This window comes from Sarcophilus harrisii, chromosome 2 (assembly GCF_902635505.1).
Source record: "Sarcophilus harrisii chromosome 2, mSarHar1.11, whole genome shotgun sequence".
Classification (NCBI taxonomy): Eukaryota; Metazoa; Chordata; class Mammalia; order Dasyuromorphia; family Dasyuridae; genus Sarcophilus; species Sarcophilus harrisii.
In genome coordinates, this window is record NC_045427.1 from 592,032,789 (window position 1) to 592,052,102 (window position 19,314).

A 19,314-nucleotide genomic window follows, 5' to 3' on the forward strand; every position below is an offset into this window, starting at 1 on the left:
TGCATATATGGAAGACAGACAATCCATTCAATAGACTATCATTAATAGAACAAACAGTCCTTCCTTTCTCCTTCCCTTCACCTTTTACATTTATCTAGAAATCAAGAAGCACTGAGTCCCAGTCTACATACTGACAAGGTTTTAGGAACTGCCCATTGTACAGGACATGGGCTCACATTAAGCCCTCCACCCCTTTATCATAAAATAGGCCAAAAAGACAGCTTGGATTTGGGGAAGCAGAGAAAGGAAACTCAAATGCTTGGGCAAGCGCTTCTCTCCCATCCTGTGAGAGAGGTTAAGAAGCAATCCAGTGAAGAAAAACAGGAAAAATAAGTGCTTTAATTAATGGAGAGTCAAGGTCCCATTCCCCTGGTTATTGGGTGCTAGTAATTCCTCCCCTCTCTGCTAGGGGAAGATAAGGAAAGGCGGCTCCTAGGTTTAGTGGCTTTGAATTTTGATGTCAAAATCCCTGGGACTTTCAAGGACACAATATGGAAGCCCAGCCTCTGCCTCTGCCTCCCAACCTATCCTCTGAAACACAAAGTGGAATCTTTGTGGCTTAGAAGGGCCACCGTGTGCCATGTATTCCTTGGCTAGAGGAGGGCTTCTCAGGAACATGTGGGTATGGAGGTTTTATCCTGCTGCCCTGGGGCTATTACTTAGTAGGAGGCCACTTTTGTACAAATGAGATGGATGGGAAGGCAGGTATCAGCTGTGATCTGCATCACTGGACAGTTTGAGAACCTGAGGTGGGGAGCGTCTGGGGACCTCGGGCAGTCCTCAAATGGGGAAATGTGGAATGGACAAAATAAATGTCTTGTGAAAACCAAGAGTCATAGAACAGTCCAGTCTCCTAAAGTAAGGGGATATGAGATAACTCCCATAGCTGCCGGGCCAGCTCACTTGCCTGCTGGACTACTATGTCCACTGCAAGGACAGAGAGATGGATGGTCATCAATTCGTAGCATTTTACCACTTCTCCTGTGTGGTTTTTGCTATAGTAGCGCAGAAGCTTCCTAGGAGATGGGGTAAAAGAGAATGTGATTCAGAAAGAAGCACTTACTTTCCCATTGGTTGAGGGCTGGATCCCATAGGGGATGGCTGCTCTCAAAGGTCCAGATCCAGCCCAGTTTTCCTTCAGGGTAATGCTGACCTATCATGCTCTCCAAGCCACAGGCCCTCTCACTTGAAGGACAAGGTTTGCAGCAATTTAGTGAGGATTTCTGCCTCAGGTTTCCTGAGCTTGCTGCCACCCATCAGAGCTGCACTTGCTCCTCCCTTAGCTCTTCTACAGTAACAGGTGCCTTCCTTCAGAGAGGTTTTTATCCTGTGGATTCCAGCACTAATTCCACATGAAACAGAACCTTCCAAGGTCCAGACATGTCTTATATTATAGTCAGAGCTTGGTAGAATGAGTGGTACCTGCTGGAATGGCACAGGGTCAGAGGGAGAAGCTCCCTTTGTGGCCTCACAGGTAGGTGCCATCCTAACTGGGTTGTTATGTGCTGCTGTTTTGGTGAAGGCTGACATCTAGCCACCCTTACAATAGGATTTCTAGCTCTCCAAACCAGGTACTTTCCTAATGGAAGAAAAGTTATTCTTTCTCCAATTCCAGGAATATGGGTGTATTTATATACATGTGTATGTGTACCTGTCTGAATATTTATCTATGTGTGGGTGCATGCTCCTAAGACAGATATGTGTACAAACACACACTCTCTCACTCTCTCTCCTCCCCACCCCCAACTTTCTCCCCCCAGTTTGCCTCTCCAAAACTAGCCTTTGCACTACAATTTGGAAGGGTGTTACCTGTAGTAGTCTCCTCCAAGTACCCCAACAGGAGCTGAGTCATCTGAGAGGACAGGCACTTCGATTGCCTGTAATTTGTGCCCCTAAAGAAGACCAGAAGAGCTGTGAGAAGGGACCAGGAGATATGGACAGAAATGCTATGAGTAACTGGTGCAATGAGAAGCTAGGGACTATGTAACATAGAGGTTTTGAATAGCAGAGCCCTTTCACCAAAGGATACTTCCTCATGTAAAAAAAATGAGATTGACCATCTGCCACTCATAATGCCCCAGAGGTACCTCTGTTTTTTGCCTTCAAACTTTTCCCCTCATGGACTATCTTACTGTATTTGTATCTCCAGCATTTAGCAGAGTTCATGGTGCTTAGTAAATGTGCCGAACAAATAGTTTTTTCCAGATTTCTGGGAGTCAAGATGGTGAAGAAAGCAATAAATCTCAGTAACTCGTCCATATTCGCCTACCAGCAATCATAAAACAGTGCTCCAAAATAAATTCTGGAATAGCAGAGCCAGAAAAAAGATGGAGTAAAACAATCTCTTAGCCCGAGAAAGTTAGAAGATCATCAAGAAAGGGCTGTGTTAGGTAAAAAAGGAACACAGTCCAGGACAGAAAGCATCCCAGCAAGGCAGCAACAAGCCCACCTCAGAGATCCAGAGCCCCAGCGTGGTGGAGCAGGCAAATGCCAACACCAGGACCCCCTAAATGCCTCAACACAGCCAGGAGAATGGTAAGACTCCAGCTCTGAGAACCAGCACATGCTTCAGCATAGCTCCAAGCCTAAGCAAACAGGCAGCCAGCAGGCCTTGCCATGTTTACCAGTATAGCCGTGGGCAAACAGGAAGCCTCCAGTGTCCAGACTATCACATATAGTCCTGGCAAACACAGAAATATCCCCACCAGCCTCAGCTGGTTTCATTCAAAAGAATGGAAAAAATGGGAAAAAATCTAAGATACCTTATTGGAAAAAAACTGACATGGAAAATAGATCCAGGGGAGACAATGTCAGAATCATTGGAGTACCTGAAAGCCATAATTAAAATTGGACAGCATCTTTCAAGAAATCATCAAGGAAAACTGTCCTGAAATCCTGGAACCAGAAGGCAAAATAAGTATTGAAAGAATCCACCAATCATGTCAGGAAAAAGATCCCAAAATAAATTTCAAGGAACATTATAGCCAAACTGCAGGAAAAAACATTGGAAGTGGCCAGAAAGAAACAATTCAAATATCAAGGAGCCATAATCAAAAAATTATACAGGACTTAGAAGCTATTACATTAAAGGATCAGAGATAATGGAACATAATAGTCTACAGGGCAAAGGAGCTAGTAGTACAACCAAGAATCATCTACTGAAGAAATTAAACACAATATTTCAAGAGAAAAAATGGTCATTCAATTAAATAGAAAGATTTCAAGCTTTCATAAGAAGATCAGAAGTGAACAAAAAAACAAATCTGATCTATATCAAGAATCAAGAGAAGCCTCAAAAGGAAAAGGGGGAAAAATATAAGGGATTCAATGGATCTGAAGTGTTTACATTCCTACATGGGAAGATGATACTTGTAATTCTTTAAAATGATATCACTAATTAGCTAGAAGGAAGATACATAGACAAAGGGTACAGATATAAGGTGGGTTTGAGGGAATGACATAAAGAAATAATTAAAGGATGAGAAAGAGCAATGCACTGTGTACAGAAGGAAAAAATAGAATAGGGTAAATTATTTCACATGAAGAGGAACAAAAAAACTATTATAGTGGAGGGAAAGATGGGAGGGTGGGTGATGGACATCACTTGAACCTTATTCTCATCAGTATTGGTCCAAAGAGAGAATAATAAGTTTAATCAGCTGAATACAGAAGTCTATTTTATACAACAGGAAAAGTTAAGTAAAAGTTGAGGGGAGAAGGGAAAGAGACTGACAGAAGAGAAGGCAGATCAGGGGAAGTGGCAGCCAGAAGCAAGACAATGTTGAGGAGGAAAGGGGTGGAAGGAGAGAAAGAACAAACAGGAGGAAAAATAGGATGGAGGGAAATACACAACTGTGAATATGGATGGGATGAATTCTCCTATAAAACAGAAGTAAATAGCAGAATGGATCAAAAACCATAATCCTACAATATTATTTACAGGAAACATACCTGAAGCAGAGAGGCATACATACATAGAGTAAAGTTAAGACTGGATGCATGCTTCAGCTGAAGTAAAAAAAAAAAAGAAGGGGTAACAATCCTGATCTCTGGCAAAACAAAAGTAAAAATAGATCTAATTAAAAGAGATAAGGAAGGAAATTTCATCTTGCTAAAAGATACCAAAGACGATGAGTAATATTAATACTAAATATATATGGATCAAGTGGTATAGCATCCAAATTCTTGAAGGAGAAATTAAATGAATTAAAGGTTCATGACCAAAGAAGAGATAGAGAATATTGCCAAATATAAATTAGAACATTTTGATTTTATGAAATTAAAAAGCTTTTGCACAAATAAAACCAATGTAACCAAGATTTGAAGGAAAGCAAAAAGCTGGGGAACAAATTTTTACAGCAAATGTCTTTGATAAAGGCCTCATTTTCATATATAGAGAACTGAATCAAATTTTTAAGAATATAAGTGAATCCCCCAATTGATAAATGGTCAAAGGATATGAATCTACCCTTTGATCCAGCAATACCACTAGAATTGTACCCCAAAGAGATCATATAAAAGGGAAAAGGACCTACCTGTGTAAAAATATTTATAGTAACCCTTTATGTAGTGGTAAAATATTGGAAACTGAGGGGATGCCCATCAATTGGGGAATGACTGAATAAGCTGTAGCATGTGAATGTAAAAGAATATTATTGAGCAACAAAAAATGAGACAGATTTCAGAAAAACCTGGAAAGACTTGTAAGATTTGATGCAAAATGAAATGAGTAGAACTAGGAAAACACTGTATACAATTATCAGCAATATTATGTGATAATCAACTATGAATGATTCTGCTCTTCTTAGCAATATAAATGGATAACAATGGATTCGTGAAGGAAAATGCTATCCTTATCCAGATAAAGAACTGATGGACTAGGAATGCAGATCAAAACATTTTTTTCCCACTTTATTGTTTTTTATGTTTTTTTTCCTTTTAATTTGTTTCTTTTTCACCACTGTGACTAATATAGAAATATATTTTATATGGCAGCACATATATAACGCATATGAACTTGTCTACCATTTTAGGAAGAAGGGAGGAGAGGGAGAGGAAGAAAAATTTGGAACTAAAAATCTTGTAAAAATGAATGCTAAAAATTATTTGTAATTGGGAAAAAAAATACTATTTAAAAAATTTGTTGTCTTTCCTTTCTAACAATTTTTCTTTCTCCCTAATAAGTAAAGGTCTACACAAAGTGGGAATTTGAGAATTTGGAATAGTCCTTCTAGCTTTTACTTTCATTTTTTTTTCTATTGTTGAGTAGTTTCAGGTAATTTGGACTGGAATATTTTGGTCTGTGAATTTAATTTTTCTTTTCTTTCTTTCTTTTTTTAAATTTACTTTATTTGGTATAATTTCTGATGTTTTGAGCAGATAAAAATAAGGTTTAGAATCAACTTCTCAGTTATTATGCCAAAACTTTTACAATCTCTTTTGTAATTTTTTTTTTTTTTTTTTTTACCAACTATTACCTTATGCACTGATTGATCCAGAGCTCTCCTGTGACAGGAGGGGAGGAAGGAGTCAGAAAGGATGACTATTGTGGTTGGGGATAGTCCAGGGGGAAGTCAATAGTTACTGGCATAGAAAAGGAAAGGCAGATGTGAGTAAAAGGTTTGGATAATAGAAGCAACAACAGGTTCAAGTGAGTGCTGGAGGTTGAAGTGAAGGCTCTTTGGGAGCTGGAATAAAAAGAAAAAACAGCACATGAATAAAAGGAAAATTAAAGAAAAAAGCCAGAAAAAAAGGAGAATTAGAAAAAGGAAGTGACAGAAAAAGAAAGCAGGGAAAATATAGAGGTAAGACTTCATTAGATATTTTAATACTGCTGAAGGCAGTGTGGCCTTGTGAAAAGAACACAGATCAGGTAAATCAGAGTCTCAAATTTACCCCTAACTAACAAAGTAACCTGGGACAATTTAATCTTGTGATTCTTCACATTACCTACTTGAAAAGGGGAATAATGATGTGCCACCTTTCATCTATGAAGTTGATGTCACCTGACATCAGTAGTTTCTGTTCTGAATGTTCCTTTTTGGTACTGAAGATGACTCATCCATGCAAGAAGCTGGGTACAGCTTCTCCTGCCTCCTCCCCCAAATCTTAACTTAGGGCATATTTTGGGAGACAGCTGGGTTGAAGCAGGGACATAGATTGCAGCCAGAAAGCATAGCTAAGGGGGCATTACTCTATTTTGACCTAATGTGCCCCATGCTCTAATTCAAATAACCTAACTGGTCTTCCATTTTCCCAGGGCCACTATGAAATTAAAATGAGACCAAAAATGGAAAATGTTTTGGGAAAAACATCTCACATAGCTACATAAACATCTTTTTTCTGTTCCTAGAGGAATAGGTATACACACCAACTCATTCTCGAACCACAGGAAGTAGGAGCAGTAGTAGTCGCCGTCTCGAAACGTTAGAGTTGTGTAGCCCTTTTGGAGATATCGTCGGGCCAGAGCAACTAAAGCCCAGACCTGTGGAAAAGGAGAAATGAGAGAATTGACCAAGCTAGACTATAATCCTCCCTAGTCCTGGCTTGCTTCTTTTAGTTAATGTTTTGATTTTCTTTCTTTGGTTTTTTTTTTTTTTTTTTTGGTCTCAATTGTTCTCTTGCTTTTATCATTGCAAAAAAGTCTCAGAAAATGACATTATTTTAATGAGTCATTTGGTTTTTAGCAAACCTTAACAAATGAAAAATATGTACATTAAGTGACATTTTAAAGTCACATTATATTTTTTATAACTACAAAGGATCAACTGTGATCACTCCTGATCATATTCCAGGAAGTCATGAGTCACCTCTGAAATGGAAGAAACTGGTTAGTGTGGGTAGGGCCAGCTGACCCATTGTGGCCCATAATTGCCCAGTTCAGAGAATGAGTGATCTCGCATCATCATCATCATCATCACCACCATCACTTTTCCTACCTCCATCATCACCTCTAACACCGATGTTGTGCTTAAAGGTTTACAAAGTGCTTGACACAGATTATCTCATCTGAGCCTGACAATAAGTAGCTGCTATCTAAAGATGAGGGCACTAAGGCTGAAAGAAGTGCCGGGTCACACAGCTAGGAAGCGGTACAAGGGAGGGGAAGGAGGGAAGGTCTGAACTCTCCAAGCCTCAGACTCTGTCCATCACACCATCTGGCTGTTTTTGTCTTACTGACACATGCTTGGCTATGGCAGTGGCCATCAGAGATGAGGTGGCCTTGGTGGGGATAGTAATGGCCAGCTGCTATATCTCTGAGAGGAGATGCATGTTTGCTACTATTAGGATAAAAATGTAACTACATGTAGGAGAAATGCATGACAGAGGAATAAGATCATGAAAGAGCTTCTTTTGAATCAGGATGCTGAACAAAAACTTATAAAGAAACCCAATGGAATACACCTCCTGAAATCTAATCCAACAACACCTGTAAAGATCATGTGAAAATCTATGCTAAAATCAATCTGTCTTTAGTTATTCTTTTCCTTCTAGCCCTTCTAAGGTGTTGACCTGAACATCTCCAATGAGGGAGACCATTTGCTCCAGCAAGGCTGTCCTGACTAGGGCAGCTCTGATTGTTTGGATGCTGCCCAGAGGTCATGGTCTCCAAATGAGGTAACTGAGGTAGAGAGAAGTTTAGTTCCTCCTCTAATATCATTAAGCTAATATATAAGCTAGGATTTGAATCCAGCTCCTCTTCTTAGCTTTAAGTGCAGCTCTCTATTCACTAGATCTGGTGGCCCAGAGGCAGAGGGCCAATACTAGAGTCAGGAAGATCTGAGTTCAAGTTTGCCTTTAAATACTTCCTAACTGTGTAACCCTGGGCATGTCACTTAAGCTCTCTCTGCCCCATTTTCTCAGCTGTAAAACAGAGATAATAATAGCAGCTGCCTCCCAGGGCTATTGTAAGGATCAAATGAGATAACATTAGTAAAGTGCTTAAGACAGAGCTTGGCATACAGCAGGTGCTACCTAAGTGCTTATTCCCTCCCTTCCTCTATCCCAACTCCTCTAGGCTTCCTCTTTATATACAGAGTAAGTAGGAAGGGAATCAATACAAATCAGTACAATGTGGATAGTTATATGTAAAGTAGTTTGAGGGGGAGAGCACAAGTCGTGGGAAAGCTCAGGGAAGGCTGCATTTAGATGTGAGGATGGAGCTGGCTTGCTGGTGCAAAGTTGTGGAGGTGGGAAAGGAGTGTTGGGGGCCCTCAGCAGGGACCAGCCTTGAGATTGGGAGTGACTGTCCTGTCCTCAAGACAGGCTGGACATTTGCAGTCCTTCATGTCTAGCATGAGGCTGTTTCCATCTCAATCCCTCTCCCCCTTCCCCCTCAAGATGCTGAGGAACTGGATAGTGGCCATCCCAGGCAGGATTTCAGATATTCAGGAGCAGCAATAGAAAGTGAGAAGCCATTGGGGTTACCTTGGTTTTGACGAAGGCAGCCAGGGGTCCCTTGCCAAGCTCTGAGGTCGTTTTCTCTGTGACGTTGAGGGAGGGGGCTACCATCTGCCCCGTCATGCGATCCACATAGATGAAATGCACCAACCCTGGGAAGTCTTCCAGGTAAGTGAAGGCCAGAGTTAAGGAGGTTCTAGTCCTGGCCCCAGGGACAATCCCAGGAAAAATCCTCTACTCACTGGGCCATCACCAAAGGTGGGAGGAGACAGAGGCTCTCAGGTCTGTCTTTCATCTGCCGGGATACAAAGAAAGGCAAACCGGGCCCTGCGATCCAGGATGGCACAGTCTAAAGCTTCTGCCACTCCCGAGGGACAGAATGTGAGAAAATGAAAATCGCTCCCCTTCCTCGGCCTCTGCTCCCTCCTCTAGGAATGAAGAGCTGGGACCAGAAGCCTCCCCCAGGCTCCTCTAATTCTTGGCCCTTTACATGAGGGATGCTCTCCGAAGGGTTTGTCTTCCTAAAACTTCTCACACAAAAAGACAGGGAAATGTCTGATGCTCCCTGGGGTGAATAACCAGAGACCTTGTGCCCTAGTCTCCACCAGGCCCTCGGACTCCCCCTCTTCACCTCTGCCCATTGGCTAGCGTCAGCTCAAAAATGACATCCTAGGAAGGTCTTTCTTCATGGCCTCTTCCCAGCTGCTAATAATAAGGAGTATATCTATAGGTGTACACACACATATATTTTCCCCTATATATTAGATGGACATATCTATGTAATATTCTCAGTGGGGACAGTCGTGTGGCCCAGTAAACAGAGTCCTGGAGAAAGGAGGACCTGAGTTCAAAACAGACCTCAGACACTTGGTAACTGTGTGATCCTGGATAAGTCAGTTAACCCTGGTGGCCTCCATTTCTTCAACTGCAAAATGAGCCAGAGAAGGAAATGGAAAAACCCTTCATTATCTCTGGAAAGAAAACCCCAAATGGAGTCACAAAGAGTCAGATATGCCTAAAAAAATGACTGAGCAACAACAAATATATTCAATATTCATAAATATACATACATGTATATTTATATGTATATCTACTCAATATTCTCTCTCCATATATATTCAATTTCTCAATATCTCTCTCTATATACTTAATATATACGCACACTACTCGAGATATCCAAATAATCCACATTATCTACATTTTATATATGTATGTGTGTAAGTATTTCACTTTTAGGTATCTGAGGCAGGATTCAAATTCAGGTCTTCTTTCTGCTAAGTTTACTTAATGTTTGTTTTGCACATATTTAATACATGCCTATTATGTACATACAGGTTACCTCACCGCTGCTGCTTGAGGGCAAAGAATGTTTTAGGTTTTCCCCATATGGCCAGCAATAGTGAAGGGTCTGGCCCTGAGTGAGGAAGCCCTTCAAACATGCTTGTTGAATCCAAGTGGGATAATGAGAAAAGGCCATGTACACAGTGTCATTTAAAACCTGGAGGCTCCTCTGAGAGACTAAATGGAAGAAATGCCATAAACATGGTGCTTCTTTCCTGGTTCCCCCTTACTTAGACAGGATATGACACCAAAGTGGTGTTTCTCTGACTCTTCACCATCACAAAGTCCTTCCAGTCCACCAGCATGTCTCTGACAGAGGAAAGCAGAAGCACAGGTGAAGAGGGTGGCTGGAGGCACCAGCCAAGACTTAGGCACCTCCCCATACCATTACTACTCACTGGATGACATTCTGGGCGTGGTTCTGTAGGCTCTGGGGGAGACAGGGCCCTCCCCCTCCAGGGGCTAGGCTCAAGAAGTAGACTCGGTACATGGAGCAAAGCTGCCGCTTTACCTTGGCACAGGCCTGGATGATCCTGACAATCAAAGACTCAATCAGCAAGTTCCCATGAGCACTTGCCCCGTGCACTCTGCAAAGTGCTCTGGATGCAAAGAAAGTCTAAACACAGCCCCTGCCCTCTAGAGGCCTACAATGCAATGGGGGGAGTGTCCCGGGCACATCCAGTGGAGAGAGTGACCTCAGAAGGGAAGACTGGTGGCTGGGGACTCAGAGGCTGATGCCGAGTACAAGCCTCTCTTTCCCTTAGTTCTGCTGTGCCTGGTTTTCTTGGCTAGCCCCTCTCCCACATACAGGAGCCCCGGCCTCCCCAGGGTTCTCTCTTCTTTGATCATATTCTCTCCAGGGAATTCTTTTTCTTGCCATCAGTTTACCGAGCTCCTCAAAGCTCCTTTCTGTCCTTTTAGAATTGGAGAATCAGAGCAATGAAGAGTCTTAGAAGTCATCCCATCCAATGGTTCCTTTACTATTCCCTCCCATTTACCTTGCTCTCAGCCCCCAATCCATTTCCTCTAGTGCCTGTACTTACTCCAGATATGACCCTTGATCACTTCTGGAGAAAACCTTGTTCTTAAATTCCAGCCAGGAGCTCTGAAAAGAGGTAATCAGGGATGCAGAATCAGCCTAGAGTCAGTAAACACCAGTAACACCTCCTAAACCATCCTATGAGCCAGAACTTTTGTCCACCTAATACAATTCTAATGCACATTCAGGATGTTGGCCCAGAGGCACAACAAGATCCTGAAATGCCTCCTGAATCATCAGAGACTCAGCTGTTTTAATATGCCTAATTCTTTACTTCTTCCTGCTCCAATTCATTTTTCACAGTGACATCAGGCTTACCCTGCTAACATATGACCTCTCCGCCTTACAAATTCCCACTCAACCATCCCACTGCCAAAAGAACAAAGCCAAACTTTTATCACTGCATTCAGGGCCCTCTCTAGCCTGGCTCCACCTGACCTCCGCCATTTTTATTCTCCACATTCCTGGTCACATTCTCTTTTTCAACCTGGCAAGTCTCTATACCTTTCCCGAAGCATGCCATGCATACCCCTCCTCTGCCCAGTTTCATGGCTGACTTCCATTCAATCCATTAATTATTAAATAATTACTAAGTGCAAGGGCACCACACTGCCACCCTCACCTCAGATGACCTCCCTTTCCTCCTGGTCTTGTTCCTACCATCTTTCAAAGCCTCAGTTCAAGGGTCATAATCTCCATGACGTTTTCCCCACTTCCCCAGCCTGTCCTGATGTTCCCTTTTTTCTTCCTTCTCTATAGTAGAGCGTGTATATACCACTGCTGGTGCGCATTGTTACTGAATGGGAATTTTGGCGTGTATGGAAAGAACTTTCATGACAAACTAGAGTCTCTTCAAGGGCCAGATCACAGATTATAGCTAGTTTTCTGAGAGTGGTTTTTGATAAATGGATGTGAACTGACCAACAATGATTCCAGAGGACTCCAGTAAAACAAGCTCCCCATCCATCTACCTCCTGACAGAGGGATGAGAAAGACCAAGATAGGTACTTTTAGATGTGGTCAGCAGGAAGAATCTGTTTGCTTGACTATGCATATTTGTGATAATGCTATAGTTTTTTCCTTTTTTTTCCAAAGAAGAAAGATGGAATGAAGAGATAATAGATTTTTTTTAATTGAAGAGATTGATGAAACACTGTATCATCACATAGAGCACATATGATATTAAGCTAAAAAATACATGCAAACTGAATTTTAAATTATTTGATAATTGGTGAGTCATGTCTGGAATTTATGATAATCCTGTTAACCAGATTGTCTAATTAATACTGTCTAATTAATAAAATCTTATTCCTCAACCCGAGGGTTTAATGTTTTAAGCTAAAGTTTTGCATTTCCCTCAAACTTTCTCATAGGTATCTCCAAGGAGCACAAGAGGGCTTCCACTCTTCCCAGGGGGCAGAACGTTGGCTCAGATTTCCTACAAGGTTTCAGCCTGACCTGAATATCTTGTCCACCTCGATTCTTCACAAACTTGTCCATCCTCTGGCGCAAGTCCCCCAGAAGGGGCTGGGAACGAAGGGCACTCCCTGCTTCCTGCCTTTCTTTCAATTTCTTCTCTAGGACTGAAAACCCGTCCAGGAGTTGGTAAAGGGAGAGGGCCATGTGGCAGCTGGGGCTCTGTGGGGAGAAATCAGTGGGCCAGGGGTCTACCCAAAAGAAGCCCATGCCCCAGCAGGAGTCAGGCCCACAAGAGCGCTCGAGCAGGCCATGCTCTTACCTTGGTCAGAAGCACCATGGAGATGCCCGGCCAGAGAGGCAGGCAGTACATGGTGTGGGGCATCATAACACAAGGACTCTCCTTTACCATGGCATCAAGGAAAATCCTCCTGGGATTGGAAGGTGCAGGAGAAGGGGGGGCCAGTGTTTGCAAGGTGTCCTCTGCTACCTAATGCAGGAAGACAGAAACGTGAGTGAGACGGGTATGGAGAGAAGATCAGGTCTTCCCTCTGAGTGGAGAAAATCATCTGCAGATCCAAACGGCTCAGCTCCCAGTACAACTGTCCCATTCTTTCTGATTTCTGGACAAACACTCTACCTCACAGTCTGGCAAAGAGACTGAGGCGTGGAGGTGGGAGAATGAGGTGAGATGGATAGGGAAATAGGACAGGCAAAGAGGAAAAGACTGGAAGATATGGAAGAGTTGTGCACAGTCTCTTATCTCTCCAGAACATTAAAATAGCTTAAAATTAAATACTTAATTGTAAAATTAAAATATTTAAAGTAACATAGTTCAACAAGGCTATTCTCTCAGTTCTTCAGAATCTCAAAAAAATAATTAATTGTGCAAGTGGAGAAACTAGGACACAAGGAGTATAAGTGACCACAGCTAGTGGGGGCTTTGAACCAGGAAGTCACACTGAGCCTCAACTTTTGATGGATCCTCTTTAAGATCTATTAAAGACAAGCTGAAGAAGCATGCCCCTCACCTCTTGGGAACAATGAATTCATCATATGAATAAAAGAGATTCAAAAGATCAAGGATTTAAGACTGGAAGCCTCCTTAAGAGGTTATGGCCTCCATCCACCCATTTTATAAGAGTAAACTCAGGACTGAGAGGTTAAGGGATTTGCCCAGCGTCTTACAGACAATTAAGTACATGAGCCAGGTAACCCTGACACCAAGTCCAGAGCTGTACCCACCAAGAAAATGGCACTAGTGCTTTGCCAGACTGAGTCAGGCTGAGGACAGGAATTTGTCCCAGGTTTAACCTCCTCACCCACAGACCCTGATGACTGTACTTTGGCAATGTGTGTGCATTCTATTAGAAAAAGAGGAAGATACAGAGTTGTGTAGGGGAAAGAAGTAAGGGACCACTTTGGGTACATAAGTCTTCATGCTAAGCTGTCCCCAAGGGCCCACTGAAGTCTCAGGCTAAGTTCACTCAAAGCCCACCAGGAACTCACCAGGACAAAGGCAGCTTCGGCATCTCCCCCAGCTGGTGGAGTTCCACCCTCTAGCCAGACCATGCTTCCTGTGATGGACAAAGAAATGCATGTTGTGGTTCCCACAAAGGATATCAAAGGATAGCCCAGACTGACAGTTACTCGAGCAGAGAAATTGGCTAATGAGGGCAACAACTAGAGCATCTGGAAGAGGCAAAGGGGCCCTTGTTCAAATGGGCAGAAAAGGCCATCTTACTCTTGGGGTATCAAGAGCTCAGTCCTAACCATTACCAGAAAGTTCACACTAAAGGGTGTGGTGGGATTTCCTGGAGTTCAGACCATATTCCCTCTTGCTCCCTATAAGTCTCCACAACAAAAGTATTTGGTGAGTTAGTGTGAGGAAATACATCCTCAGAGCTAGCACATGCTCCTTTCCACAGGGAAGTGACTCCAGTAAGACCCAAGACATAGCTAAGTACAGGTTTTGTGGTACGGGGGCTCTAAGCAGGAGCACAGCTTCTCTCTCATCACTCCTCCTCACCTTGGAATCCCTTTCCCATATCTCTTCATCTCCTTGAGCCCCTTCCTCATTCTTTTCTATATTTACTCAGTGGCCACAAGGGCAGGGATGATGTAGATGTGTCTTTTTTTATCAATGTTGTAAATGGTTCAGAACACAAGCCAGTTTGCAAATAAATCTATTTCATAAAGATTGTATCTGAACAAAGTATTAAAAGTAGCTTGCTATGTATTTGCCACAGTGTTGTTTTCTACTATGTTTTCACTGCCTATAACCACAACATACAACAAAGTGTTTTGATAAGTGAACTTTTGGAAATAATTTCTCTGAAAGTTAGAGACTTTTACATACTGTAAAATGGGTTATTGGGCATTCATTGCAGAAGACCTAACCTCCTTTTCTGAAGAAAACAGAAGTCATGGTATGATTTTACTTTTCTCATTTTATGCCTTAAAATGCCTCTATACTCTCTCTTCCTTTGGTCCAAACTAGATGGTAAAAGGCCTTTTCTCTGACTGAAATCAACCCTCCGATTTGTGCTTGAGCCCTTCAAGGCCCTGGTTTTAGGGATAAGGGAACAGAGACCCTGAAGGAGAGGGATCAGAAGCCAAGTCTTCCTCCGCTCTAGCCAATCCTCCCCGCTGCCTCTAAGATGAAGAAACAGAGGCTCAGAGGGATGGGGTATTGCCCACAGAGTGGGCAGAGATAAGCAGAGAGACCTAAGATAAGAATTGGGGAAAAGAAGAGATTCTTGCTGACAGAAGTTAGAGCTGGAAAGAGCCTTGGGGGCCCTCGCACCCAACCTTCTATTTTTTTTTTTTAACAGCAAGAGCATTAGGAGAGAAAACTTCTAAGACCCACAGAGCAAGGCTGAACTGGTTCAGATTGCTGATGATATGGGGGGGAGATAAGGGGAGGAGAGCTGAGACTTTAGAAGAAGCTCCAGCTTTGAAAAGGCACCCGTTTTACTGGGAAGGCTGTGAGCTATTGGAAGGAAATGGGCAAAGTCCCCCAGGCCAGTCATGAAAAGAGCCTGCTCCGACCTTGACAAACAAGCCATGAAGTCTTCCACAGAAAGGGCAAGGATCCTGAAAGGGCAAGGATCCTAAGAGACATTGCAAACACATACGGGCTCAAAGCAGTCCAGGAATTCTGAGGACCAAAGCCCCTTTCATCGTAGCCAGAGGAGGCGGGGGCAGGGGGAAGGTAGAGCTGGGGAAGAAGCAATGGTTTGCTAGCTGAAGCTGAAACTCTCCTCAGGGATTGTTGCCTTTAGACTAAGAAGACTGAGTTTTGCTTTTCACACACACTATAGCTTCCTTCCCTAGGCTGAGAATGAGGGATCAAGTTGGAGAGGCACAGCTGGGGAGGGCTAAGGACTGAAGGCCTTGAGATGGAAGCAAGGCAGCCCAAGAAGCACAGGCAAGGGGAGCAAAGCCCCAGGGCAGGCCACCTTGGCAGAGACTGAAAGAGAAAAGGACCCTCAAGAAAGAGAAATATGTGCACCGGAGAGAGGCTTGTGGCCTCTGGCAGCTTTAGGAGGCTGCCTGGTACAGCAACCACAAAGGTAGGGTGTCATGTACCTGTGAAGCAGTGGATGCACGGCCCAAGGCCGTGTGGCTAACGGGATGGTCAGTTGTACTGAGAGAAACAGCCCACACCTTTATCCAATCCCTTCCTTTCAGAGGTAAAGACAACAGGCCCAGAGGGTGGAAGCTGTCTAGCCATGGCCATGGAGAGCATTTCTGGCAGGGCTGGGACTCAAACCTGTCTCTTGAATCCCCGTCCAGAGCTGGCTCTCTCCCTTTCCCCAGAGGAGGAAGGGCCTGGGGTAGCCGAAGACTCACCTCTCTACTTTCTGTCCTTTTTACTTCCCTTCAGGAGATGTGGGGTGTGCAAGTGTGTAGTGATTCAGACTGACTTTTCTGCACACCCAGGCAGCTATAAGTTTCAGGGTATGCACACTTAGCTGCCATTCCCAAACTGGCCTTTTGGCTTCTTTCTCTGCCCTGTGGCTCTAGGTCTTACCTGAGTTCGGTTCTCCAGGGGAGGGTGCTGGAGTGTAGTATTCCTCAGGCATGGAGAGACTGTCTGTGTCCTGTAAGAAAAAAGGAGTCAGTAAGGGCTCAAAAACCAGGTTGGCTCTTCCGGATTGCTCTTCCCTGGGAGTTTCCAATACTTTTTTTCAGTATGGCACTCCCTCTCTTGCCCAGGCTACTTATGGGTCCAACCCCACTACTGACTGGCATAGAAGCTCTGACTTGCTCTATTTCTGACCTGGACTGCTGTGCCCCTTCCCAAACATGGAGGCTCACAGTGATGCTGCTGACCATAGTTACTACAGACGCCCAGCCAGCATAGCTCTGCACAGCTCAGGACTTCCAAACCCAAGAGAGCCACAAGTCTGGGGTACCCAAAGACTCCCTAGTAGCTGGGACTACAGACATGCATCCCCTGGCCCAGCCCTCACTCTCTTATGAAAAGTGGAAGTTTATAAAGCAGAGTGACTTGAAATGGGTGCCTGGGGTTCTGATGCTCTAGAGACATCCTCTATAGCCTCTGCACTCACCGTCTCCTCTGAACTCGTCCTGGTAGGCAAACGTGGGCCAGGGCTTCTCATCTGCTGAGCAGGAATGTTCTGGCTATTGCTGCGTCTCTGATGGGATGTCTTTCCTTGGGAAGTCTACAGGAAATTGAGATAGAGGCTGGTGGGTAAGCTAAGTAGGGAATATGTCTGGTCTTTGCATCATTCATTTCTTATACTCGGACAGAGAATAGGAGAGTTATACACAACTCTTTTCCCTTCCTCCCTCCTCCTTCCATCCCTTCCCATCCTCCTTTCACCCAGTGACCCCTAATCCCAAGCCAATTTTCTGTTCAATAGTCTCTGGCAAGAGTTACAGCCCAAGGGATTGACTGGCAACCTGAGTGTTCTCGACTGTTGAGCTGTCACTGGGGTATAGGTCCTGCACCATGAGAAGGAGGGAGAGGAGATCTGCTGAGCGCAGGGGACTGGCATGATGGCTGCAGACACAGGAAAAGAGTCAACAAGTTATGAAGGGCCCATGGGATGCTCCTTCCTTTAAATGGGTCACAGATCGAGTGCTGAGGTGCTCCACAGAGGGACAGGTATGGACAATACAAGTGTAGGAAGGAAGGCCTGGGGGCTGTGTCCTGGATAACATCACTTGCACTGAGACTGAGAACTGCCATGGCTAGTTAACATAAAGATTAAAAATATAAAAACAAACTGCAGGCCATATACAATCAGGATAAAACATGGACAAACTTCAAAGAGCTTGTGATTTTCTGTAATGATGGAGCAGTGGATAGAGGACCAGGCTTGGAATAAAGAAGATCTGGGTTCAAATGGCCTTTGACACCTGCTCTAAGACCCTGGGCAAGCCACTTAACCACATGAGCCTCAGTTCCCTCTTTTGTAAGATGGGAGTAATAAAAATGTCGAGTAATTACCTCATAAGGTTTTTGTGAGGTTACTTTTAGAAAATTTTGAAATGCTACTTTAGTCCTTTAAGCTTAGTTAATAATAAGGACCCCTCAAATTCTGTGACTTTTGTATGTGACACAATGAATAAGGCGCAAGACTTTGTAACCAAGGGCTGATGCAAGCTAGTGAGATGGAACAGGGCAGTGGGGGCCATCAGGAAAGGCTTCCTGGAGCCAGGAAGTCAAGAACTGGCCTGGGGGCAGAGGAAGTTCTGAACAGAGGGTGGGGCCAGGGACCAAGTCGTGGATCTGTCTCTGTGTAGACAGAGAGGTGCAGGACTCACGTGGAGTAGAAGGCCAGCAGCTTGGTGTGGACAAGCAGGAAGGCATGGAGCACCTCTTCCCCGCCATGCTCAGGCCGGGTATTGATGTAGTGAACAACACGTTCTTCCAGGGCCTCGATACATAGTTCACAGAGCTGGGGGTGGATTAGCCTCTCGACGGCCTATCCGGGGAAAGGAATGGTAAAGAAACACCAAGATATGACACTGATCATCACCTGCAACCCGTGACGCAGCAGGGCGCGAGAGCAGCCATCCTGGGGACAGCAGAGCCGTGTCCCACCCCAGAGCCTACTTCAGTAAGCCAGGCCCAGTGGTGGGTATCCCGCCTCAGGAAGACACACAAAGGAGGGAAAATGGAGATTTAGGAGTCTGATTTGGACTTCAGGACCCTGGCTTGGCTTGGGTGACTTTATAAAGAGAACAACTTCCATGGAGAGAGCAGCTACTAGCTTGCCCAGCAGCACCCACGCTTAATAAGGATGGGAAAGCAGAAAGAGCAGCACTGGATCTGGAGTCAGAAAGACTTGCCTCAGACACTGACTAGCTGTGGACCTGATGGTGGAATTTCTTGACCTTTCCCTGACTCAGTTTTCTTTGGCTTCTAAAGTCCCTATAATGCTAAACCTAGGCTCTCATACTCCAGAGGCTGCCATCTTTCTCAGGAGCTTGCTGGTAGCCAGGGTCCAACACCGCTGAAGAACTGAGATTGGGGATTTCTGTCACTTTTTGGGTCCATCCATATCTCTTGCTCTCCTCAGGTGGTGTTCCCATGACCCATGGGGTGGACTGACTATCTAGAATCTCCAAGCACAAAATTCAGGGCAGGACTCACTGCTTCTCCCACCTTCACCTCAGGGCCCCGCAGAAGGTACCTCCACCATAAAGCTCTGCTCTTGGTCTCGGAGACGGCTGTACGTATGGAGCAGACTCTGGAAGAGAGCCCACACTTGAGTGCGCTTCTGCAGGTCTGAAGGCCGGAGCCTAGAAGGCAGCCAAAGGCAGGGGTGAGAGGAAGGAACTAGTTCAGTTATAAGCCCAACCAAATCCTAAATGACCAGATCCATTCAGTAAATAAAGGGAAAATGCCCCCTGCTTCCCCTTCTTCACCCCCAGCCCCATCTCAGCAGAGAAATAAAGAATGACACACAAGACAGAAACAGGCAGAGCCCACAAGCAGGAAGGATGGGCAAGCTTCTAGCTCCCCAAATAAACAAAAGCACACAGATATGGGACTTATACAGAAAGATGCCCATGTTCTCTCTCTCCACCCTTCCTTCCTTCCTTCTACTTCCTTCCTCTCACAGACACATATCCTGACT

At 44.2% G+C, this 19,314-nt stretch overlaps 1 protein-coding gene across 4 annotated transcripts in view; it reads right to left on the reverse strand.

The window, feature by feature from the left end:
* Positions 1–319: 319 nt before the first annotated feature.
* The window catches only part of HPS1 (HPS1 biogenesis of lysosomal organelles complex 3 subunit 1), a 28,824-nt gene continuing 9,829 nt past the window's right edge, over positions 320–19,314 (reverse strand). For 3 of the 4 annotated variants that reach the window (XM_031956223.1, XM_031956224.1, XM_031956225.1), the window contains 15 exons: positions 18,868–18,976; positions 17,996–18,156; positions 17,129–17,228; positions 16,774–16,887; positions 16,233–16,302; positions 13,706–13,773; positions 12,519–12,686; positions 12,239–12,418; positions 10,785–10,846; positions 10,140–10,274; positions 9,985–10,050; positions 8,428–8,572; positions 6,371–6,484; positions 1,810–1,892; positions 320–1,016 (listed from right to left, as the gene is read on the reverse strand). In XM_031956223.1, coding sequence (XP_031812083.1) covers positions 854–1,016; positions 1,810–1,892; positions 6,371–6,484; positions 8,428–8,572; positions 9,985–10,050; positions 10,140–10,274; positions 10,785–10,846; positions 12,239–12,418; positions 12,519–12,686; positions 13,706–13,773; positions 16,233–16,302; positions 16,774–16,887; positions 17,129–17,228; positions 17,996–18,156; positions 18,868–18,976 — 1,738 coding nt within the window. In that variant the 3' untranslated portion in view covers positions 320–853. Of the gene's footprint in view, positions 1,017–1,808; positions 1,893–5,477; positions 5,688–6,370; positions 6,485–8,427; positions 8,573–9,984; positions 10,051–10,139; positions 10,275–10,784; positions 10,847–12,238; positions 12,419–12,518; positions 12,687–13,705; positions 13,774–16,232; positions 16,303–16,773; positions 16,888–17,128; positions 17,229–17,995; positions 18,157–18,867; positions 18,977–19,314 lie in introns of those variants that run through there. The other variant, XR_004232512.1, reaches the window with a different exon arrangement.